General features: G+C 45.3%; 1 protein-coding gene across 13 annotated transcripts in view; it reads left to right on the forward strand.

Moving 5' to 3' along the window:
* LOC141273442 (scavenger receptor cysteine-rich domain-containing protein DMBT1-like) overlaps positions 1 to 18192 on the forward strand; it is a 253334-nt gene that overhangs the window by 109945 nt on the left and 125197 nt on the right. For 5 of the 13 annotated variants that reach the window (XM_073685267.1, XM_073685271.1, XM_073685272.1 and 2 more), the window contains one exon: positions 8755 to 8772. The exons of the other annotated variants lie outside the window; for them this stretch is intronic. In XM_073685267.1, the coding sequence (XP_073541368.1) occupies positions 8755 to 8772 (18 nt within the window). The remainder of the gene's footprint in view (positions 1 to 8754; positions 8773 to 18192) is intronic. 13 annotated transcript variants of the gene reach the window in all.

Consider the following 18192-nt stretch of genomic DNA (forward strand, 5'->3'; position numbering starts at 1 on the left):
AGACGAGGACCCAGAAGACCAACCCGAAGAAGACGAGGACCCCGAAGACGAGGACCCGGAAGACGACCACCCTGAAGACCACCCTGAAGAAGACCAAGAAGATGACCCTGAAGAAGTTGACCAAGAGGACAAAGAAGAGAAGACAAGTACCAAGATACAGAAGAACAAGAGACAGAAAACCAAGAAGCAGAAATACAAGAAGCTGCAGAACAAAAAGCGGAAGAACATTAAGCATAAGATTAAAATTCAGAGCAAAAGATAATATCTAAATTATAAGCAGAATATGACTAAGCAGTGTATGGGGGGGAGTCCGTTCCTCCTCGTGGTGCCCCTGGAAAAGACCTGCTGCTGCAGGCCAAACTGAACGCGGACAAATCCTGTTGTGAATCTTTTGTGACGGGCAGAACGAAAGGTGTAATGTCCAACCTTTTATAGATAACAACTACAGGAATGCCTGTCACAAATAAGAATATGATGAAGAAGAAGAATATGAAGAAGATGAAGAAGTAGAATATGAAGAATGTAAAAAAAAGAATAATATGAAGAAGGTGAAGAAGAAGAAGGTGAAGAAGAAGTGGATGAAAAAGATGCTGAGGATGATGAAGGAGAAAGTGTGGGAGAAGTAAAAAAGAAGGTGAAGAGCATGGAAGTAGTGAAACATAAATATCTGACAAAATATAAAAATACTTAACATAGTTAATATTTCCGTAACTCAGAACATCTTAAAAAAATAGTAATTCCTGCTATTCCATTTGATTGGGCTAAACCTCTATGCCTTTATTGTCTCCCCCACCTCCCCCAATACATTCTACATTATTCTTAGTTGTTTTCCTTCATGTAGAATTAACCTACAAGGAAAGAAAGGGTTTATTTTAATTCCGATATTTATGTCCCATTGACTTGCATTGGTTTCCGGTATCGGAATCGGCGATATCCGATACTTTTTCGGTATCGGTCCGATCCAATCCGATCCGATATTTCCCGATATCGGAAGGTATCGCTCAACACTAGTCATGAAGTTTCATGTATATTATTGATTTAGTTAGTTAGTTACATAGGTTGATAAAAGATCTAGGTCCATCAAGTTCAACCTTCGTCCATCAATTGTACATTTGGCCACTAATTTAACTGTAACTCACAATGCTATGTGTACTGAGGAAATCATACAGCCCCTTTTTAAAAGCTGTTATAGTGTCTGTCATCACTATTCCACAGTCTGACTGCTCTGACTGTAAAGAACCCTTTCCTATTCAGCTGCCGGAATCGCCTTTCTTACACCCGTAATGAGTGCCCCCTTGGTCCTTAGTATGGTCTTTGCAAGGAATAACTCATGTGCTAGTCCTTTGACCATTTTTAAAATGTGGAGCCCAAAACTGGATCCCATATTCTAGATGTGGCCTCACCAGTGATTTATAAAGAGGTAATAATACTGTAATATTTTATTTCTCTTTTTATACATCCTAAAATCTTGATTCCTTTTGCGGCTGCTGCTTAACATTGAGTACTGCTGCTCAGCTTACTTGTAACTAGAATGCCCAAATCCTTTCCCTGTTCTGTGGTCCTGAGTATACGCCCATTTAATGTATATGCAGCAATAGGATCACTCCGTCCTAGGTTCATTACTCTACATTTATCTACATTAAACCTCATCTGCCAAGTGTTTGCCCATTCAGACATCTTATCCAGGTCATTCTCCAATACCGTAATGTCAAGATCAGATTTTAATATCCTACATAGTTTGGTGTCGTCAGCAAAGACTGACACTTTACTCTCAATCCCATCCACAAGGTCATTAATAAAGAGGTTAAAAAGAATCGGTCCTAGCACAGATCCCTGCAGCCCCCACTGCTGACTATGTCCCATTTAGAGAATGTACCATTTATGATGACTCTTTGTTTCCTGTCATTCAGCCAATTCCTTACTAGAGATGAGCGGTGTTCGACTAGAACTGTTCGCCAATCTCAAATTCGAGCTGTTTTGGGCGGTGTTCGAGTTGTTCGACGAACCCGAACGATTTGCAAAAAATTCGGCTGTTCGAGGTTATGTTCGATAACTGTTCGTGCACCAAAAGCGTGTCCTGCATGTCTGGCGCTATTTAGAGCACCAATCATGCAGGGATTGTCTGCCACTCACTGTAATGCCACAGCCATGGTGGTTGTGGCATTACAGTGATTGCCCAAATCGATGGGAACAGTGCCAACAGTGAAACATGAAAAGCCGGCAATTCAGCAGCGGCATACACCTGTACCCGACAATTTAGAACCGAAAGAATAGAGCTTCACACATAGATTAGATAGATATAAACATGTCAGCCACATATATACGAAGTACAGTGAAAGTGCTGCTTACTGTACTTGTCATTTAGCGTAAAGGATTTATCAAAAAAAATAATAGTGTTTTCATGCACCGTCTCTTTAAAAAAGCCGGCCGGCAATTCAACAGCGGTACCCAACAATTTATAACAGACAGAATAGAGCTTCACACATAGATTAGATAGATAGAAACATGTCAGCCACATATATACGAAGTACAGTGACAGTGTTGCTTACTGTACTTGTCATTTAGCGTAAAGGATTTATCAAAAAAAATAGTAGTGTTTTCATGCACCGTCTCTTTAAAAAAGCCGGCCGGCAATTCAGCATCTGTACCCGACAATTTATAACAGACAGAATAGAGCTTCACACATAGATTAGATAGATAGAAACATGTCAGTCACATATATATGAAGTACAGTGATAGTGTTGGTTACTGTACTTGTCATTTAGTATTAAAATAAAGGATTTATTATTAAAAAAATTGGCGTGGGGTTCCCCTTAATTTTAGGCTCTAGCGGAGGTTAAGCAGACGGCTGGGGCAGATGTTTGAAGCCTGGGAAGGGGGTAATACCCACGGAGCTTCCCAGGCAACTAATATCAGCCCCCAGCTGAATACATAGCCTTTACTAGCTATTAAAATGGGGGACCCCCCCAAAAAAAATGACGTGGGGTCCCCCCTAATTTAATAGCTAGCAAAGGCTAGGCAGACAGCTGGGGGCTGATATTAATAGCCCAGGAAGGGAGCCATGAATATTGGCCCCCTCCCAGGCTAGAAACACCAGCCGTCAGCCGCCCCAGAAATGGCGCATTCATAGGATGCGCCAATTCTGGCACTTAGCCTCGCTCTTCCACGCTGCCCTGGTGCGGTGGCAGGGGGTAATAGGGTTGGGGTTGATGTCAGCTTATAATGCCAGCTGACATCAAGCCCAGGTTAGTAATGGAGAGGCGTCTATAAGACACCCCCATTACTAACCCCATAGTCAAAGTTAAAAAAACACAAACACCCAGAATAAAGTCCTTTAATTGAAATAAAGACACAATCCTTTATTGTTCTAAATTAAACCATACTTACCGTCACGCCCATTCCAGCTGAAGCCAACGATCTCCTGCAATAAAAGAAAAATAATAAAGCAACCTCATCTTTACCTTTCCATGGTTCCCACGACAGCTTCAGCTCTGCTACATCGAGATGACAGGCTGGACCGCAGCAGAACGCTGCCATCCAGCCTCTCATCCCGCAGACACTGAGAAGCGCAGGCTTGCTTGCGCTGCTCAGCGTCTCTCTGTGACGACATCCAGATGAGCCGAGTTCATGTCCAATGAACTCGGCTCACCTCATGCACGTCACTGACAGCGTGGGAAAATTCTCACGCTGAAGCGGTGAGTGCAGGAGAATTCTCCCACGCTGTCAGTGATGTGCATAAGGTGAGCTCATGTCCAATGAACTCAGCTCACCTCCTGCACGTCACTTACAGCGTGGGAGAATTCTCCTGCACTCAGCGCTTCAGCGTGAGAATTCTCCCACGCTGAAGCTCTGAGTGCAGGAGAATTTTCCCACGCTGTCAGTGACGTGCATAAGGTGAGCTCATGTCCAATGAACTCAGCTCACCTCCTGCACGTCACTGACAGCGTGGGAGAATTCTCCTGCACTCAGCGCTTCAGTGTGAGAATTCTCCCACGCTGAAGCGCTGAGTGCAGGAGAATTTTCCCACGCTGTCAGTGACGTGCATGAGGTGAGCCGAGTTCATTGGACATTAACTCGGCTCATCTGGATGCCCTCACAGAGAGACACTGTGGAGCGCAAGCAAGCCTGCGCTTCTCAGTGTCTGCAGGATGACAGGCTGGATGGCAGCGTTCTGCTGCGGTCCAGCCTGTCATCTCGATGTAGCAGAGCTGAAGCTGTCATGGGAACCATGGAAAGGTAAGGATGATGTTGCTTTATTATTTTTCTTTTATTTCAGGAGATCGTTGGCTTCAGCTGGAATGGGCGTGATGGTAAGTATGGTTTAATTTAGAACAATAAAGAATTGTGTGTTTATTTCAATTAAAGGACTTTTTTCTGGGTGTTGTGTTTTTTTTAAATACTTTACTAGAAATTCATGGTGGTCATGTCTAATATTGGCGTGACCCCATGAATTTCGGGCTTAGGGCCAGCTGATAATGCCAAGCTGGCCCTAACCCCTTTATTACCCAGTGAGCCACCGCATCAGGGCCCTGGATGAGTTGGGTACAGCGCCAGAAGATGGCGCTTCTATGAACGCGCCATTTTCCGGAGTGGCTGCGGACTGCAATTTGCAGCGGGGTGGCCCGGAAAGCTTGGGCCTCCCTGCGCTGCGGATTCCAGGCCCCAGCTGCCTAGTTGTACCTGGCTGGACACAAAAACAGGGCGAAGCCCCACGTCAATTTTCTTTAAATTATTTCATGAAATAATTAAGAAAAAAAGGGCTTCCCTATATTGTTGTGTCCGGCCAGGTACAAATAGGCAGCTGGTGGTTGGGGGCAGCCCGTTCCTGCCTGCTGTACCTGGCTGGACACAAATATAGTGCGAAGCCCCACGTCAATTTTTTTTAAATTATTTCATGAATTTCCTGAAATAATTTAAAAAAATTGAAGTGGGGCTTCGCACTATATTTGTGTCCAGCCAGGTACAGCAGGCAGGAACGGGCTGCCCCCAACCACCAGCTGCCTATTTGTACCTGGCCGGACACAACAATATAGGGAAGGCCTTTTTTTCATGAATTTCATGAAATAATTAAAAAAAAAGTACGTGGGGCTTCGCCCTATTTTTGTGTCCAGCCAGGTACAACTAGGCAGCTGGGGGCTGGAATCTGCAGCGCAGGGAGGCCCAAGCTTTCTGGGCCCCCCCCCGCTACAAATTGCAGTCCGCAGCCACCCCGGAAAATGGCGCGTTCATAGAAGCGCCATCTTCTGGCGCTGTACCCAACTCATCCAGGGCCCTGGTGCGATGGCTCACTGGGTAATAAAGGGGTTAGGGCCAGCTTGGTATTATCAGCTGGCCCCAAGCCCAAAATTCATGGGGTCACGCCAGTATTAGACATGACCGCCATGAATTTCTAGTAAAGTATTTAAAAAAAACACAACACCCAGAATAAAGTCCTTTAATTGAAATAAAGACACAATTCTTTATTGTTCTAAATTAAACCATACTTACCATCACACCCATTCCAGCTGAAGCCAACGATCTCCTGCAATAAAAGAAAAATAATAAACCAACCTCATCCTTACCTTTCCATGGTTCCCACGACAGCTTCAGCACTGCTACATCGAGATGACTGGCTGGACCGCAGCAGAACGCTGCCATCCAGTCTGTCATCCCGCAGACACTGAGAAGCGCAGGCATGCTTGCGCTCCTCACTGTCTCGCTGTGACGGCATCCAGATGAGCCGAGGTCATGTCCAATGAACTCGGCTCACCTCATGCACGTCACTGACAGCGTGGGAAAATTCTCACGCTGAAGTGCTGAGTGCAGGAGAATTCTCCCACGCTGTCAGTGATGTGCATGAGGTGAGCTCATGTCCAATGAACTCAGCTCACCTCCTGCACGTCACTGACAGCGTGGGAAAATTCTCCTGCAATCAGCGCTTCAGCGTGAGAATTTTCCCACGCTGTCAGTGACGTGCATTAGGTGAGCCGAGTTCATTGGACATGAACTCGGCTCATCTGGATGTCATCACAGAGAGACGCTGAGCAGCGCAAGCAAGCCTGCGCTTCTCAGTGTCTGCGGGATGACAGGCTGGATGGCAGCGTTCTGCTGCGGTCCAGCCTGTCATCTCGATGTAGCAGAGCTGAAGCTGTCGTGGGAACCATGGAAAGGTAAGGATGAGGTTGCTTTATTATTTTTCTTTTATTGCAGGAGATCGTTGGCTTCAGCTGGAATGGGCGTGATGGTAAGTATGGTTTAATTTAGAACAATAAAGGATTGTGTCTTTATTTCAATTAAAGGACTTTATTCTGGGTGTTTGTGTTTTTTTTAACTTTGACTATGGGGTTAGTAATGGGGGTGTCTTATAGACGCCTCTCCATTACTAACCTGGGCTTGATGTCAGCTGGCATTATAAGCTGACATCAACCCCAACCCTATTACCCCCTGCCACCGCACCAGGGCAGCGTGGAAGAGCGAGGCTAAGTGCCAGAATTGGCGCATCCTATGAATGCGCCATTTCTGGGGCGGCTGACGGCTGGTGTTTCTAGCCTGGGAGGGGGCCAATATTCATGGCTCCCTTCCTGGGCTATTAATATCAGCCCCCAGCTGTCTGCCTAGCCTTTGCTAGCTATTAAATTAGGGGGGACCCCACGTCATTTTTTTTGGGGGGTCCCCCATTTTAATAGCTAGTAAAGGCTATGTATTCAGCTGGGGGCTGATATTAGTAGCCTGGGAAGCTCCGTGGGTATTACCCCCTTCCCAGGCTTCAAACATCTGCCCCAGCCGTCTGCTTAACCTCCGCTAGAGCCTAAAATTAAGGGGAACCCCACGCCAATTTTTTTAATAATAAATCCTTTATTTTAATACTAAATGACAAGTACAGTAACCAACACTATCACTGTACTTCATATATATGTGACTGACATGTTTCTATCTATCTAATCTATGTGTGATGCTCTATCTTTCTGTTCTAAATTGTCGGGTACCGCTGCTGAATTGCCGGCCGGCTTTTTTAAAGAGACAGTGCATGAAAACACTATTATTTTTTTAAATAAATCCTTTACACTAAATGACAAGTACAGTAAGCAACACTATCACTGTACTTATTATATATGTGACTGACATGTTTCTATCTATCTAATCTATGTGTGAAGCTCTATTCTTTCTGTTCTAAATTGTCGGGTACAGATGCTGAATTGCCGGCCGGCTTTTTTAAAGAGACGGTGCATGAAAACACTAATATTTTTTTTAATAAATCCTTTACACTAAATGACAAGTGCAGTAACCAACACTGTCACTGTGCTTCTTATATGTGTGACTGACATGTTTCTATCTATCTAATCTATGTGTGATGCTCTATTCCTTCTTGTCTAAATTGTCGGGTACCGGTGCATGCCGCTGCTGAGTTTGCCGGCCGGCTTTTTTAAAGAGAGTGTCTTCTGAGCAGTTTGTCAGCTTTTGGACACCTTTGCAGGTGTTTTCTATGTGTTTCTATGTGTTTTTGTTTGCCTGCCATTGGTTTTAACGGTGTTCGACGGTGTTCTAAGGTGTTCGACGAACAGTTCGACGAACAGTTCCTCGAACATCCCGGTGTTCGACGAACCGAACCGAACCCGAACACTACGGGGGTGGCTCAACACTATTCCTTACCCATCTACATAAATTTCTCCCAAGTCCTTTCTTCTGTAGCTTCAGTATAAGGCTGCTATGTGGTACAGTATCAAATGCCTTTGCAAAGTCCAGATAAATCACATCAGCCACACTACCAACATCCAGATTTGCACTTACCTCCTCATAGAAACCCAACATGTTGGATAGACACGACCTATTTTTCATGAATCTGTGCTGATTATCATTTATTATATTATTCTCTGCAATATATCTCTGCAGGTCATCTCTTAAGATGCCCTCATAAACTTTGCACACTACTGATATGAAACTTACCGGATGGTAATTAGCTGGATCCACCTTCTTACCTTTCTTAAATATCGGTACCACATCAGCAATCATCTAATCTTGTGGCACCAATCCTGTTACAAGAAATTCTAAGAATCTGAGATACAATGGAAATAAAAATTAGGAAATAAAAATCAAAACAATGGTTACATTTTAATGAATCAAGCCCATAAGACATTTTGAATAATTTAGATACCTCCAATTTTGTGGGAAGAGTTTGAGAAGGCTCATTTCATTTCCATAATAACATGTTATTATGGTTCTTTATATTTCCAGCTGACTTATTTACTAGTCTATTCTTTATGCTATTACCCTCTTTTCTAGTTGTTAATTCATTTCAGTTTTAGTATGACTGTATGAGAATGCCAAGAGTGTGCAAAGCAGTCATCAAAGCAAAAGGTGGCTACTTTGAAGAACCTAGAATATAAGACATATTTTCAGTTGTTTCACACTTTTTTGTTAAGTATATAATTCCACATGTGTTAATTCATAGTTTTGATGCCTTCAGTGTGAATGTACAATTTTCAAAGTCATGAAAATACAGAAAAATCTTTAAATGAGAAGGTGTGTCCAAACTTTTGGTCTGTACTGTACGTCTATGAGACTACAAACGGAGTATCGATGTCAAGATGGTGGAGATGGACCGGAGTGTCACCAGAAACAGTAGAAGAATGGTAAGTATTTTACTACACACAAGGAACATAGATCACTATTATTTATCCAGTGATGAAATAAAAAAATATCTCCGCATGGTAATTAATGTGAGTTTATTTATCTTTTAATGAAACGTATTGACAAAATCCCACTTTTGCTTTACAGGCTCAACGATATCTACTAGTAAGTACAATAAGTACAATAATACTTGATATTGAACAGGAAAATGAGTCACTGTAATGTTTACATGTCAGATATCGCTTCTAGTCAGTCTTTCAAGTGGCCTCATATAATCAATTTTAAAAACATTTAACAGTTTAAAATATTGTAAACTAATTTTGAGATTATATATCTAAAAATATGATTTTTTTTGTTTTTACTTCAAGAATGCACTCAGTGGACAGGATGTATTAAACTTATCTAAAAGAAACATTCATATTAGGAAATCCTGTAAGAAAAATCTCAACTATAATTGAGCTAGTCCTCTTAAACAAGGCTATCTCTTGCATCTCCAGGTTTATTTAGGCTCTTTCACGCAGCAGCTTTAAAGCTTCTTTTTTATGAATTTTATGAATCCCTTATAGGCTGCCATATTGGTATATAGGACCTTTACTTTACCTGTGTACTTTTGATTTCGCAAGGAAGCATACAACGCTCTTTCTGTCAAATTCCATAAATTATGCTCATAGAATCAGAATAATAGAATTTTAGAGTTGGAAGGGAGTTGCAGGATTCACTAAACTATCTCAGACTTGCTCCAGTTTTTCAATGTCACAATTAAAATGTGGTGCCCAGAATTGGACACAGTATTCAAGATAAAGTCTGACAAGGAGGAGTAGATGGGGATTATTACTTCACATGATCTAGGCTCTATGCTTCTCTTAATACATTCCAAAACTGTGTTTGCCTTTTTTTCCTGCTGCATCACATTGTTGACTCATTTGTGATCTATTAGTATACTCAAGTCTTTCAAGTCTTTTTCACATGTGCTGTTGCTTAGTTCTATACCTCCCATTTTCTAGATGTAATTTTTGTTTTTCATGCCCAAATGTATAATCTTGCATTTCTCACTGTTAAATACCATTCTATTAGTCATTACCTACTGTTCAAGCTTATCTAGATCATTCTGAATACTTTCTCTGTCTTCTCTAGTGTTAGCTATCCCTCCTAGCTTTGCATCATCTGCAAATTTGATTTGTTTACCTTCAGTTCCCTTATTTAGATCATTTATAAAAATGTTGAACAACGCTGGGGCCAGAATAGAGCCTTGTGGTACCCCACTTGAAATACTCTTCCAATTAGATCTGCAACCATTTATTACCACTCTTTGAGTACAATCACTGAGCCAGTTATGAATCCATCTAACCATAGCCATGTCAAACCCATACTTGCTCATTTTTTCAATAAGGATAGTATGAGGTACTTTATCAATGCTTTTGATGAAGTTGAGATATACAGTACTATAACTACCGCATTTCCCTGATCCACCCAGTCAATGATAACATCATAGATGAAAATTAAATAAGGCTGGCATGATTTGTTTGCAACAAACCCATGCTGGCTCTGGTTAACTGCTGTATAGTGTTGAGCGAGCACTAAAATGCTCAGGTGCTTGAAGCTCAGGCCGAGCTCACTGTGATACTCGGGTGCTCGACCCAAGCAACGAGCCCAATGCTAGTCTATGGGAGACCCGAGCATTTTTGCGGCTGCACCCCCGGCAGTAAGTAGAAAGCCTAAAAAGTGCCCAAAACAATAGTGACAGTGCTCAAATGACATGGGGACAGCATGGGGATCGCCCCAGATAGCATTTATGACCCCCAGGTCACTGCTGTCAACAACGTGGTCAGAGGTATTAAGCCACTTTCACGGGCTCACAATAAAACGTTCAAAAATGAAACTGAAACTATTTTCCTGTGAAATATGTTAAGGAACATCCTTTCCAGGGTAAAGACTTGTGTATAAGGTAAAATAAATAACCAAAAACAAAAATACTCCTCCACACCTTGGGTTATGTTCACAAGTAGCATTTTTTATGTGTTTTTGCACTTTTGTATTGCTTTCAACTGTGACAAATGCATTCACTAGGAAATGTAATTTTATCATTTTACAACCTTACCTGGCCATGTGCTGTGTGACACATGCATACAGTGCTGAAAAGACATGGAAACAGCATGGGGGAGACCCCTGGAAGCATCTCTGACACCCAGGTCACTGCCTAAAAGTGTGCCCATCAGAAGTGATCCTTGCCGCATCAGAAGATGCAGACTTGCAACTGTCCCCGTGCAAGTCCTTGTCCCAGGGCAGTGTTCAATTGTACCTCCCCCATTCCTTGCAATGCAAGAACAAATATGCTGCCTACCACCCACCACCCGCAGGCTGCAATACTATACTGCTAGCTTGCACTTGAAATGGGGCCTTTTAGTTTGGAGGAGGCAGAAGCTGGCCACTACCTCATGGCTGCTTCAGCAGCAAGGTCTCCATATTCAGTCCCCAGCCTCCACTATTTGTCCCAGTAACCTTCCCCACACTTTTCTTAGCCTGGCCTGCTTTAGGGCAGCATTGGACGAGCCCACCAGACAGCCAGACTCCTCCGGCATGCCCTGGCTTCTCCATCAGGGGAGTTGAGAGTGCCAAGGTGAGGAGCATGATGATGATGATAGAAGTTAGCATCTGCTTTGCTTTCTTGGAATGCTAGCGTAAGTGTGCAACCTGCCACCCACCGACCACCAGGCTGCAATACCATACTGCTAGCTTGCTTGCACTTGAAATAAGGCCTTTAAGGCTTGTGGAGGCAGACGCCGGCCACCATGTCATGGCTGCGTCGGTGGCCTGGTATCCATACTCAGTCCCCAGCCGCCTGGCGGCTGGGTGTCCACACTCAGTCCCCAGCCAAAGGGGGGGGGCCAGGTGTCCATACTCGGTTCCCAGCCGCCCCTATTTGTCCCGGTGCACCTTATACACATGTGCGCATACCAAAACATTACCTGTGCCCTGCCCAGTTCATTTAATGGGAAGGACAACCTATTCCGCTGTAGTGTGTGCATGCCAACCCCCTGTTCATGGCACATGCAAAGATGCCTCCCACCCTGCACCTGTCGTTGCAGACTTGCAACTATCCCCGTTCAAGTCCTTGTCCCAGGCAGTGTTCAATTGTACCTCCCGCATTCCTTGCAATGCAAGCGCAAGTATGCGGCCACCCACACACCCCCAGGCTGCAATACCATACTGCTTGCTTGCTTGCACTTGAAATTGGGCCTTTTAGGCATGTGGAAGTGGAATCTGGCCACCACGTTATGGCTGCGTCGGCGGCCTGGTATCCATACTCAGTCCCCAGCCACCCGGCGGCCGGGTGTCCACGCTTGGTCCCCAGCCGCCAGGGGGCAGCCGGGTGTCCATACTCAGTCTCCAGCCACCCCTATTTGTCTCGGTTCACCTTATACACAAGCGCGCATACCAAAACATTACCTGTGCCCTCCCCAGTGCATTTAGTGGGAAAGACAGCCTAACCACAAACACGTGGACAAGTGAATGTGGCCAGGGATGGTCCATCTCACTGACACCTTCGCACTGGGTTCATATTGTGGAAGCCGGGACACAGTTGGACACTGGGATGCAACACGTCCTCCAGACATAGAGGATTGTGGGTCCTGGGTCAATCGGGCTTCAACACAAAGTTCAGAAGGTAGACAGGAGCAGTGGTCGGCCTTCTACACAATGAGTAAATTATTCATGATCATGAGGCCATCCATCTCCTTAGCTTTCTGTTCCTTGGAATGCAAGCGCATGTATGTAGTAGCGGCTAGGCCTGAGGTGTAGTGTTGAGCCACCCCCATAGTGTTCGAGTTCGGTTCGTCGAACACCCTTGTGTTCGCCGAACTGTTTGTCGAACACCTTCGAACACCGTTAAAACCAATGGCAAGCAAACAAAAACACATAGAAACACATAGAAAACACCTTCAAAGGTGTCCAAAAGCTGACAAACTGCTCAGAAGACATAACTAACACATGGAAAAGTGACAAGTACATATAGTCATGCGAAAAGAAAAGAGGTGGAGGAATAAAAGGAGGGGGAGACACAGATATTGGCATGTCATGCCCTTCTAAAATCCAAAAAGTGAGAAGCCGACACGGCCAGTCCGTTCCTGCCCGTGCCACCTCCATTTGTGCCAGAGCTGCGGTGGACCCTGACGGCCAGCCCCCCTCTCCCAATACTGGTGCCTGTCTGCTGGTGGGTCGAGCGAGCCCCCCTGTGGTGGAGGCAGCGCTAAGCTTTTTAATTTAAATTGTCTCTCTAATTTGAATGAATACACTTTAAATCCTTTTACAAGGATCTATTGAAGGGCAAGTCTCATGCCAGCAGCTGCGTAATTCCAGCTCCAGTAGTGTCCACTAAAGCTGCTGCCGTTAAAAAGCTTTTATAAGGATCGAGCTCGGCTGTCCACCGCAAGGAGTCCTACCGCCAGTCCCAGCCCCTATGCCTTGGGGTGCCTCCTGATGCTCTTCACTGAGTATCCCATGGTCCCGAAGCATTTCCTTTGAAAAAATTAAGTGTTCAAACTACAGGTGGTGTAGATTGCTTAACAGCTGGGATAATCCGCTGACTAGCAGACACTGCTACTAGGCACAAAGTATTTCCTGTGCTAGATGCAGTTAAAAATTTGTAATTAGATACCCTCGTTGGATGCTGAGAAAGCATTCCATAGAGTCTCCTGGCACTCCATATATTATTCTCTTAAAAAGCTTGGGGTAGGGGTCTAGGGGACCCTTTTATAGCCAAAATCATGGCCCTGTATCGCAATGCGTCACCTAGGCTGAAGATAAATGGAACTGTAGCACCCTGAGGGCTCGGTTGCTGCAGAGGTATTGCACCTCACCCAGAGGTGTGATATCTCACTCTCAGGTAAGGATGGAGTGTGGATCAGGACCCGACACCTGCATGCATTACACCACATTGCCGTGGGTCAGGGCGACCAATATGCCTCTGAGATGGGCACGACAGTCCCTGTCCCTGGCTGGAGTGGGGGGAGGGAACACTGAGAAAGGGGAACCCTGTAGTGCAGGAGCAGGGAGGAAGCAGTTCCTGGGTGCATTGAGAAGGGAGTATAAAAGGTGGGCACCATCTTATTTCAGTGCAGAGAAGTCTGAGCAGAAGTGTCAGGGAGCAGGGGCTCTGCATGAGCTCTGCTCCAGAGGCAGGCCTAGTAACAGAGGCCCAGGCCTGGAAGAGGGAGAAGGAAGGAAGAGGAGCGGAGAAGGCTCCAGGAATGAGGAACGAAGGGATCCCAGGGCTGTGGAGGGGCGAGTCGCCACCGCACGCCTGAATCCACCTGCTTGGAGGGGTCAGGCCAAAGGGGGAGACCGGTTCCCGAAACTAGTGGAGGCAGGAAACAACCCTCAGCTGGAAACCGGAGGTTGTGACATTTTATGTGGCACAGCCCCTCGCTACACCCGCTAGGAGGGCACCACATAGGGTCAGGGAAACTGGCCCAAGTTTACGAAGAGGAGGCCCGAGGCAGGCGGACAGAACGGTTGGTAAGAAAGGCCAGACAAAGGACACACAAAGGGGGTCCTGTGAAGTGCTCCAAAGTTATCTGGGAGTTGTCTGAGCCCCTCACCTGGTGAGCACAGTACGACGTGGGCAGCCGTTACCTGCAGAAGTGGTCTGGATAATAAGAACTGTGAGTAAAGGCCCTGGACTGCATCACTGACTCCGTGTCGTTACTGCTGCTGCCCTGCACCATCACCCCCATCCTCCGCATACACTGCCCTGAGGTTATACTCCTCCCGTGGGGAGTTATGCTACGCTCTGCTGCACCCACAACACCAGCGTCAGTGGTCTGCCCTGCAGCGGCGGTTCACTCTGACCGCAATCGACGGGTGGCGTAGTCGGACATTTAAACATCAAAAAAACATAAATAGTTCCGCCACTGGTTTGACCGCCCTGAGCCACGGAACTGGGTCGCCGCCACGGAGACTACAATCACCAGCATCCACCAAAAAGGGTCCGGCTCCGGATGTCCCAAGGCCCAGTGGGCGCGTCAGAACATTTTCATCACCTTTCATAATCACCAATGGGACAAGGCAGGGATGTCTTCTGATCCCTCTCTTATACATCCTAATGACGGAGCACCTGCTCTCATTAATTCGCCATAACCCCAATATTAGGTGGATTGAGGTGGGAGGCACCGAGTACAAGTGCTCTGCATTTGCTGATGATGTCAATCACGTATATCCATCAGCAGGCTGTTATGGCTGAAATAGATCACTTTGTTACATGGTCAAATTTTAAAATCAATATAGCGAAGTCTGAGGCCCTCGATGTCTCCCTCCCCAAATCCATACAGGAAGCCATCCAGTCCAACTTTCCCTTTGCCTGGCCCTCACAGGGTATCAAATTCCTAGGAATTCCTATTCATAGAGACCTCTCCCGTCTATGTTATCTTAATTTTGCGCCCTTTACTGAACAACTCCATACAGACCACGGTTGGCAAGTTAGAACTGTAAGATTCACTACGTGAACCACTGGTGTTTTGTGGAAAAGCACATGTACACTGTGTTCCAAATTATTATGCAAAACGTGTTTAGGAGTGATAAGGGAAGAATTTGTTTGTTTGTCAGTTAAACTCATTGATGGTGATGTGTGTCAGGGCTCTTTATATCACTGTAAGCAATTGCAGACACCTGTACTAATTAGTTTGGCAGGTGTGTCCAATGAACGGCAAGACTACTTAAGAAGGCTGTCCCACATTATTAAGCAGCCTACATTTTCTGCCAAAATGGGAAAGAAAAAGGATGTGTCGGCTGCTGAGAAGCAACAAATTGTGGAGTGTTTAGGTCAAGGCATGACTACAATCAACATTGTGCGATGATCAGGATGAAGTGTCTTGGCAATCAAGAAGTATGTAGCTGATTCACAGTACACACGTGTGCGTGCTGATAAGGGCAAATTGTGGACTCTTTCCTACAGGCAATTATGTCAGGTTAAAAGAGCAGCGGCAAAAAAGCCTTGTCATAGCAGCAGACAAGTTTTTGAAGCTGCTGGTGCCTCCAACGTCCCCCGAACAACAAGATGCAGGGTCCTTCAGAGGTTTGCAGCTGTGCGTTCCCCATCCTGTCGACCTCCTCTATCCACTGCACACAAGCAGAAACGGCTCCAGTGGGCCAAATATTACATGAAGACTGATTTCAATACTGTTTTGTTCACGGTTGAATGCTGTGCAACGCTCGATGGTCCAGATGGATGGAGTGGAGGATGGCTGGTTGATGGACACCCCACGCAAACACGGCTACAGCGCCAACAAGGAGGAGGTGGAGTAATGTTTTGGGCTGGAATCATGGGGAGAGAGATTGTCAGCCCCTTTAGGATCCCTGAAGGGGTAAAGATGAACTACATAATGTATGTGGAGTTTCTCAAACAGCACTTCCTGCCATGGTTCAAGCAGAAGAACCGTGTATTCCACAGCAAGATCATTTTCATGCATGATAATGCACCGTCTCATGCTGCACAGAACACATCTGCATCTCTGGCTGATATGGGCATAAAAGGAGACAAACTTATGGTGTGACCCCCATGCTCCCCTGACCTCTACCCCATTCAGAACCTCTGGAGCTTCAACAAAAGAATTGTCTATGATGGCTGGAGGCAGTTCACATCTATGCAACAGCTCTGGGAGGGTATTCTGTCCTCATGCAAAACAATTGAAGCAGAAACCATCCAAAACCTGACAAATTCAATGGACAAGAGAGTTCAGAAGCTCCTTTCGAACAAGGGGTCCTATGTGCAAATGTAACATCACCTAGAATAAAGTTTTGAGTTGAAAACTGTTTGATTTCAGTTTCTAATAACCTGCTAATGCTTATAATTTCAAAAATGACCATTTTTTTGGTCTTTATTAAAATGAAAAGGTTGATCGAAGAGTGTGGGGGATCTAAGAGTGTGGCAACCCAGTAGTCAGGATTACTTCGAATTCTGACAATCTGAGGGTCATGTTGCAGGTAGTGCAGCAAGAAGGCACTTATGTGTCTTGCGCATCTCGGAGCCCCAAAATTATTTTCTGGGCTAGATGCAGCTAAAAATTATTATTAATTTTATATCTGGTGGAGCTTAGTATAGATGGCCTAATTGAATCATTACTGCACACTGCTACAAAACCCAAATTATTTTCCAGCCAAGATACAGATAAACATGATTAGTAATTTTAAATCTGGTGGAGCTTAGTATAGATGGCCTAATAGAATCAGTACTGCACACTGCTACAAAGCCCAAATTATTTTCCAGCCAAGATACAGATAAACATGATTAGTAATTTGAAAGCTTAAAATGGTTGGTGAGGTGATTTTAACCAATCATCAAGCTTTTACTCTCCACAGGATGACACAGGGGTAGAAAAGTCGTTTCGGATCCATGATTTGTTCATCTTTATGAACGTGAGTCTGTCTGCATTATCAGTGGAGAGCCACGTGCGCTTATCTGTCAGCACACCACCAGCAGCGCTGAACACACGTTCAGACAGAACGCTGGCTGCGGGGCATGACAAGATCTCCAAGGCGTAAGTGGCGAGCTCCGGCCATTTATCCAGATTGGAAGCCCAAAAAGAGCAAGGGTCCAGTGACACAGTCATGACTTCAATGTTTACTTGGAGATACTCCTGTACCATCGTCTCTAGGCGTTGACTAGGTGTCAGACTTCTTGTCTCCTGTGGCCTTGCAAAGGATGAGCTAAAAAAGTGGTGAAATGATTCCGCAAAATTGATGTTACCAGCAGATACTGTGTTTCTGTTACGGTTTGAGTGCTGAACACTCGACGGTCCCACGGTTGGCAAGTTGGAACTGTGAGATTCACTACGTGCACCACTGGTGTTTTGTGGAAAAGCACATGTAAGATTCTGCAACAGTCTCTGCTGATACTCCTGCATGCATGCATCCCTTTCTATGGCAGGAATTATTTCTGCAAATTTACTTTTGTACCGGGGATCTAACAGTGTGGCCACCCAGTAGTCAGGATTATTTCTAATTCTCCCAATTCGAGGGTCATGTTGCAGGTAGTGCAACAAGAAGGCACTCATGTGTCTTGGGCATCCAGGAGCACCAAGTCCCTGTTGTGTTGGTGGCGAGGTAACAATCATGCTTCCTTCCTCTTTCCTCTCCCCCCAACCTCGCACAACAGAAATGTGATCAAGGTCTCCCTCATCTGATGAGTCTTCCATCAGTTCGTCTTCCACTTCTTCCTGGGCTCCTGCACCTTCCTCACTAGTTTGGCTGCTACCATGCGCCCTGGTAAAACCATCTCCCCCACCCTCACATGCCTGCCGCCTTGGTGCTGCCGACCGTCTGGACCTTGCAGATGTTAGCCCTTCCGCATACAACTCCTCCTCCTCTACTTCCTCCACCTCCTCTTGTGCCACTACCTGACTCCGAATTCTGTTTAACATGTGCTCCAGCATGTAAATCACCGGAATAGTCATGCTGATAATGGCATCGTCAGCACTAAACATCTTCGTCGCCATTTCAAAACTGTGCAGAAGGGTGCATAGGTCCCTGATCTGAGACCACTCCTCCAGCGTGATTTACCCCACCTCTGGATCCCGTTGGCCCAGGCTATAC

This window comes from Phyllobates terribilis, unplaced genomic scaffold, assembly GCF_046119375.1.
Source record: "Phyllobates terribilis strain yellow unplaced genomic scaffold, ASM4611937v1 Scaffold_5__5_contigs__length_657084704, whole genome shotgun sequence".
NCBI classification, from domain to species: Eukaryota; Metazoa; Chordata; class Amphibia; order Anura; family Dendrobatidae; genus Phyllobates; species Phyllobates terribilis.